Source organism: Pteropus alecto, unplaced genomic scaffold, assembly GCF_000325575.1.
Source record: "Pteropus alecto unplaced genomic scaffold, ASM32557v1 scaffold101, whole genome shotgun sequence".
Lineage (NCBI taxonomy): Eukaryota > Metazoa > Chordata > Mammalia > Chiroptera > Pteropodidae > Pteropus > Pteropus alecto.
The window spans coordinates 10395629-10402928 of record NW_006432945.1 but is presented as its reverse complement, the minus strand read 5'-3'; the positions used below and the strand labels follow the sequence as shown (position 1 = coordinate 10402928).

The following is a 7300-nucleotide window of genomic DNA, read 5'->3' as shown; positions in this document are numbered from 1 at the left end:
TAGTGTATTTATTATGGCTTAAATAGTTGTATACTGATTGATAGCCATCTACCATTTATATATAGGGTTTTGAGTGTCACATGGAAATTAGATACCAGAAGTTTGCACATTTAGGTACAGATAATGGAATTCTTTAGACCTTTAACCACACAAGGACTTTAAGATAAAAACAATGAACAGGAAGAAAATATTTTCAATGAAGGTAGATTACTGTGATTTTCAAACAGCCTTATAGATTCCTATTCAGTCTGAGATCATTTTTAAAAAATTTTTCTTAGCGTTCCAAATTTCATATCTCATTGCCTTAATTATACATTTCTGCCTGTTTCAGTGAGAAAAAAAATTATTTTTAGATTTACATGTTCAAGAACCTGGGACTTTAGATCCTTATTGTCACCCCATGTTAACACCAGTTCCCTGGGTAGACAGGTCCCAGGTCAGATTTCCACCTGTAGCCTAACCTTCGTGAAAGATAGAACTGCTGTCTTGATTTTCCTGTTTCCTGGATGATAAAACAGCGAGAATGGGGAAGAATGTTTATGGAGAGTTCAGAACTTTTGAGTCTGTTCCTCACTAACATACATACTTTGGAACCTGTCTCTAGAAGTGGCATATAGAAAAGAGGAGAGTTTAGAGCTCTCGGGTTCCAGTCCCAGCTCTTCTACCGACTAATTGAGTGATCTTGGGAAAGTCACTTAACCTTTGTGAACCTCAGTTTTCTTATATGTAAAGTAAGGGCAGCAGTGCCTATAACCAGGTTATTCTGAGGAACTTAGTAGATTTGTAAATACAGTTTTCCAAAGCTATATGCCACATGAATAATTGTTAATGCTTATTTATTGTTAAAATATATCATGTAATAATCAGTAATAATTATGAAAGATTTGTGCCCTCTGCCCTTGATGTTTTTAGAATGATTGTTACCATACTCTTCAGACTGAATAGCTAGAGCTTTATCTTCTAAAAAGCTTTTTTTAAAGAATTTTTTAACTATCCCTAATAATATTTTTAATAAGAGGATTGAGATTATCTTTTATGCAGTGCCCTGCCTCAACAGTATATACCCTGCTAAGTTTGTGTTCTATGGATTATATAACTCTTACATGTTATGGAATAACTGTTATTTAGCGATTCTTCATTAAAATCATCACAGAAGACCACTTAACAGCAATTTTATCTATTATCTCCTTTGTTCTTTGCAACCATGGATTGTAAGATATTCAAGATAAACATTATCTTGATGGATTTTTTTTAATTTAATAAAAAAAATAAGACAATTGTATTATGTTTCACATGCTCTTTCACTATAGGTTCCTCTACTTGCCATTCTCATAGTTTTTTTTTAAAAAAAAAAAAACATTTTATTAAGGTAGGATTGGCATACATTTAATGTAGACAACTTTTGTATTCAATGTTTACAAATCGATGCGTTCAGTGATAAGTATACACCTGTGAAATCATCACCACAGTCTATGCTTCTGTCCCAGAAGTTTCACCACTCCCATTAAATAATCAGATACTTCAAGGCTTTCTCACAGAACTAATGCTTTGTGCTAGACCACTACATGCCAGCAGTAATTAGGAGGGAAATGGGTCTGTGCCTCAAGGAGCTGTCAATCTAACAGGCGCTCGGATCTTCTGCTTTTTTTCTGTTTCTGGTTGATCACTGCCTTATTTTCCCTTGATAAGGTTTATATTTTCTTTCTCTGTTGGAAATACATAAGTTATGAGACATAAAGTGATAGCTTTTATTGCTCCTATCATTAGATGACCGCCTTCAGAAATTAGAGCTTAGAAACCGGTCTCCGTCAGCCTCCAGCCAACGTAAGTTTGTCTGTTCAGTTTTTATTAAATGCGTCTCTAAAATTGGGCATCCATAATTGGTTTTAAATTATTTGGCAGCCAAATAGCTTACTGCTGGTATTGTACTCGAAGATATTTTATTTTAAGGAAATTTTAAGAGAAAAGTATATATTTTAATAGCAGTGAAATTTTTTTTAAGAACAAACTATATGAAAGGACATCGAGTTTTCTCCTTCACTTTATTGTCCATGAGACTAAAAGTAAAATTTAAGTACAGCTACTAATACTGTTAACCAAGTGAACCTTGATGATTTCAAAAAAAAAAAAGGACCCCCACATAACATAGCAAAGTGGGATTAACAGAGGTTTTAGAATCAACGAGCCTGTATTTGAATTAGATTGGACCACTTACCTTCTGTATAGCCTTGGGCAAGTTGAGTTTTTTAAGCCTGTTTATTATCCTGCATTAGTACAAAGAAAACAGTGATTCTCAAACATTTTTGTCTCGGTACCACTTTCCACTAGTGAAATTAATAAGTACCCCAAAGAGCTTTTTAAAAATATATATGGAAAAAAATAATAATGTATATGGGTTTTACCTATCCGTAGTTACCTAGAAATTAAAATTGAATTTTTTTTTAAATACTTTAGTAAGAAGAGTGACAAATTGCTTCATATTTTTTTCTAATCTCTTTAATGTCTGGCTCAATAAAATGGAGCTGGATTCTCTATCTGCTTCAGCATTCAATCTTCTGCATTCAAAAAATATATTGTTTTAGTATAAGTAATTTCAGAAATTCCACTTATACAGATATACAGAATTTTAATAGTGTTCAGATAATTGCAGATATTCTCTTAATATTTGCCAAAACTCAACAAGTGGTAATTGAAATAATGTTGTTTGAAATGTGAAATCTGAAACCATATTAATGAACTTTTTGTATTCTATTACATTAAAATCCATCGATCGATCTTGTACTTTGAATGGAATATCATTAATTGGTCATATAGAAAATATTGGTTCACTAAGTTATATAGGTCTTCCAAATGTCGACACATTTGTAATACAATATAAAAAGATTACATTTGTTAACATCACCACAAATCTTAAGACAAAAAAGTCATTTAAGTACTGGGAGCTGTCAAGCTCATAATGGCAGATATTTCCACAATCCTAATTTTCACTTGGAACCTTGAATTTTATAATTGGCAGCTGATATCGTCAGGCTCACTTTGTTCATTTTCAAGAAAATGTCTTATCACATATGCAAATCAGACTAACCATAGTTTGTCACTTGTTCTTTCAAGTAAAAATTCCATGAAAAAAGCACTAGTTCAGCCCACAACTCAATTGCACAGAGTTCTTTTCCTTGAGACAACCATTGTGCTGTGCTATGTACACATCAGAAGTGCTCTATGGATGCTACTCATTTCTTCACACAGAATATTAAGATTTCTACTCAGATTGAGTTTTAATAAGGTAAATAATTTTAACTGCTTTATGAAGGACATTCTAAAGTGAAACTGATAACCTCGAATGCATAGCCATGAAGTATACACAGACTGTACCAGTACAGTTTGGTGCCACTGTCCTGTGATTCAGGTTACAGCGTCATTTGGTTTTCCCACCATAGCTTTTTGCACCATCAGCACAAGTGTCAACATGGTGGGAAAAGTGAGATAATATCTTGTGAAGCCCTTGAAAGGCTCTTCAGGTACCCTGCCAGCCGCACTTTGAGAACTGGTGCTCTGAAAGGTTCATAGTAAAATTATTAGCCCAAAGCAGACAATGAATAAATAGAATGCGTAAAAGTATTATTGTCACTATAATAGTAAATGATTAAATGAGTGATACGTAAAAAAGTGCTTTATAAACTGAAAAGCACTAAATAAATGTGAACCGATATCATGATTGCCAATAATAATTAGGGATGAGTTCCAAGCTAAGTCTTACCAGTGTTAACTTGCATATCACGAAAGATAGGCATCAGTGCAATTAAAGGGACAGCTAGCTATTATATATGCAAGATGTTCATTTATAGTGCATCTTTTTATCTTTTATATACTTCAGAAATGTCAAAAATTCCACCCCGAATAATGAGGCATGTGAGCTCTGAGTTTCTAAATTAAAAAGCACTTTATAAAGTGTCTTTTAATATTGTTTACTTCCCTAATATTAGCAGTAATAATAGTTTTGCTTTATAAATTACATTATTTCTGACTTTCTTATGCCTACATTTCCTACATTTAAAATAATTCTTTTTTCTCTAAGACTTTTTTTTTTTAATCATTTTGACATTGAAGAGACACATAGCATACTTACCCACATAACTTAAAACCTATGGGTGTGAGATTTTCTTGAAAACATGTCATAAATTATTTCTTCAAGAAGGTAAGTTATCAGCTCCCTTCGTTAAATTCTTTCCTCTTTTATCTTATGTTTATAAAGATTAATATTGGTTTTTAAAGCCACTCGCCCTTGAATCTAAGAAAATATTTGTATCTGTCATTTCTTTTTTTCTGAGCAGACGTGACTAGACAACCCCAAAATGCATCTTCTGTCAAGATAAAGTGGTGGTGGTGGCTACTAGTTCCGATAGTTGTTTTTGCTGTCGGGTATTGGTGGTACCCTCTCACCCCTGAGGCAGAAACCACTGCTGTTAAAGAGTTCCAGAACCAGATGAAACAACTTATGAATAAGTACCAAGGTCAAGATGAGAAGCTGTGGAAAAGGAGCCAAACATTCCTGGAAAAACATCTTAATAGCTCCCAGCCTCGGCCTCAGCCTGCTATCTTGCTACTCACTGCTGCCCGCGATGCTGAAGAGGTGCTCAAATGTCTGAGTGAACAAATTGCTGATGCCTATTCATCCTTTCGTAGTGTCCGTGCCATCCGGATTGATGGGACAGGCAAAGCTACTCAGGACAGTGATGCCGTCAAACTAGAGGTTGATCAGGAACTGACCAACGGATTCAGAAATGGCCAGAATGCAGCTGTGGTACACCGCTTTGAGTCACTGCCTGCACGCTCTACTTTGATCTTCTATAAGTACTGTGACCATGAGAATGCAGCCTTCAAAGATGTGGCCTTAGTCCTGACCGTCTTGTTGGAGGAGGAGACACTTGGAACCAGTCTAGGTCTAAAGGAAATTGAAGAAAAAGTGAGGGATTTCCTCCGAGTCAAATTCACCAACTCTGACGCACCTAACTCCTACAAACACATGGACCCGGACAAACTGAGTGGGCTCTGGAGCCGTATTTCCCACCTGGTCCTGCCCGTACAGCCTGAAGATGCCCTGAAGAGGGGCATCTGCTTATAAGGAGTGACAGAAGAGGAAATCATGTCTCAAGTTCTGAGAATTTTTCAGACTTTTTAACCAGAGACAGGATTCAGAGCTCTTTTTGAAAGAACTGGTTTCTTTTTAAAGGAAGTTAAGTTCTTATGTGAACATGGAGCATTTATTCATTTATTCAAGCTATTACCTGTTAGTTGAGAGAAATATTTCCCTGTTCCAAGTGAGATTGTGTTGAGAATATCTGAGAACTATAAATTACATGCAGTCCCATAGAGGATCTACTTAGATTCTGGGTTAAATCATTATTGCTATGGTATGACCAGCGGGAAGGATTAGAAAATGCTTTCTATGAATCCTCCCAATTTTTAACATAGACTTTTTACAGAATTTGTTATTGGTAAGGCAGCTCCCTAAATGCAACTGTGGGTTTTCCCATTTTGTTTTCTTTTACATCCTTTAGGTGTGAGTTCCTTAGTCATCTTCTGCTTATAGGAACAAAAGTAATGAAAGGTCATCTGACTGTGTGTTTGGATTTTTTTTTTTTTTCTTTGTTTTTAGAGGATGGGGAAAAGGAGGCAAAGGAAAAGAGAGGGATTGAGGAATCGGGAAGGAAAGAGGGAAAAAATGTCTTCAAGATGAAATGTTAAACTAAGCCACTGAGACTTAGATTAGTCAAACAGACTCCATTCTCAGTGAATTCTGTTGGGATTTGTTTTTCACATGTCCTTTTTCTTTTTTTTTTTTTTTAACCTTTAAGAAATTTTTGGTCCTCCCAAGGATTTTGAAGCATGTATATCATGAGGTTAAGTATATTTGTTCATGTGACACTTAAGGGGAGATAAATTCAGAGCAGTTTATTTCGGATATATCTTGAAGCTTTGTTTTAAATTAAGACATATAGTTTCTGGGGAAGGGAGGGAAAAAAGAGGAATATAATTTCAAGAATTGGTAAACCATTTGCTAGCCAGCTTTGCTGGGCTATTGAAGGAGGATTTAATTTTCTGCGTGTCCACTTGTCGCAGTTGTAGACCTTTAGTGACACCCTAATAGCAAATATTAAGATTTACTATGCACGTGATAAATTCTATTAAGAGTGCCTCAAGCCAAAAGAGATCGTGAACTTCATATGTGAAGAATGTTAAAATGTACTACTGCACATTGTTGTACTCTGACTTTGCATCTGTATAGCTTGCTCATCTATCATCTGCTTTGATTTTCTTAAAATCCTAAAATTCTAGATTCACCTTGTTTTTTAACTATCTACAAATCTTTAAATGAAAATACTGTTTTTTAGAATTCTAGAGCCAGTCATTGATTTCACTGCTTACCTGTTGAGGATTTCATGACTGGTGAGAGAGAGTGGTCTAATCTCTCCCCACCAGGACTACCAGTGTTTATAAATTTATACTCCATATTGTGATTTGTACCTGACTGTCAGAAGTCAGATTATCTGATTTTTAGAGGATTCTAAAACAAGAGTTTTTGAAAAGGCTTATTTTATACCTATATATTATATGCAAAAACAAATGTTTTTATTAAATGTTTCACTGACCAAAATAATTTTAAAGTAATTAACATTACCTATCTTTCAAGAAAAGTAATTGTAGCAGCTGATCTGTAAATGACTTCAAAAGCTATTTTAGTAATTTAAATAAATTTACTTTCTTGGTTTGTACTCTGTGTTGTAAACTTAATGATTCATAAACTTATTTTTATTAATCCTAGACTTTTATTTATACTCAAACAACTTTAGTGACTTTTGCTAGGAGAAACAAAGGCCACAGAATGAGAGCCATTCACAAGGACATTGGTTAGGTGTATGATCACCATGATTTTCTATTTTATCCAGAGATTTTGAATTATCACTAAGATGAAATTAATTTAGGGATTTCCAACTTGACAAAAGAATCTACAGCAGTGTTTCTCGAATTTTTCATTCTCACCTTCCTAAAGGGCCTTATTGGATATATTTTTTCTAATTGTCTACCCCCATAAAATGTTAATACTACACTTATATGATCTGTTTATGTACCATATATATTTTTGTGCTTTATACAGTCGAGTGAGATATTTTTACTTCCCAAGAATCAGTTTTTGCCTCTACTGAGAATGTATGCTCAAGAACATCTGTGTTTCAGATCATCGCTAAAACATTGTTTTCTGTTCATGTTACTCTTTTGCAAAGGAAAGTTTAATAGTCAT

The 7300-nt window shown here is 34.4% G+C and overlaps 1 protein-coding gene across 2 annotated transcripts in view; it reads left to right on the top strand.

The window, feature by feature from the left end:
* TOR1AIP1 (torsin 1A interacting protein 1) overlaps window positions 1–6772 on the top strand; it is a 27763-nt gene extending 20991 nt beyond the window's left edge. The window contains exons 9-10 of one of the 2 annotated variants that reach the window (XM_025043907.1): window positions 1768–1824; window positions 4332–6772. In XM_025043907.1, coding sequence (XP_024899675.1) covers window positions 1768–1824; window positions 4332–5122 — 848 coding nt within the window. In that variant the 3' untranslated portion in view covers window positions 5123–6772. The remainder of the gene's footprint in view (window positions 1–1767; window positions 1825–4331) is intronic. The other variant, XM_025043906.1, reaches the window with a different exon arrangement.
* Window positions 6773–7300: the final 528 nt, after the last annotated feature.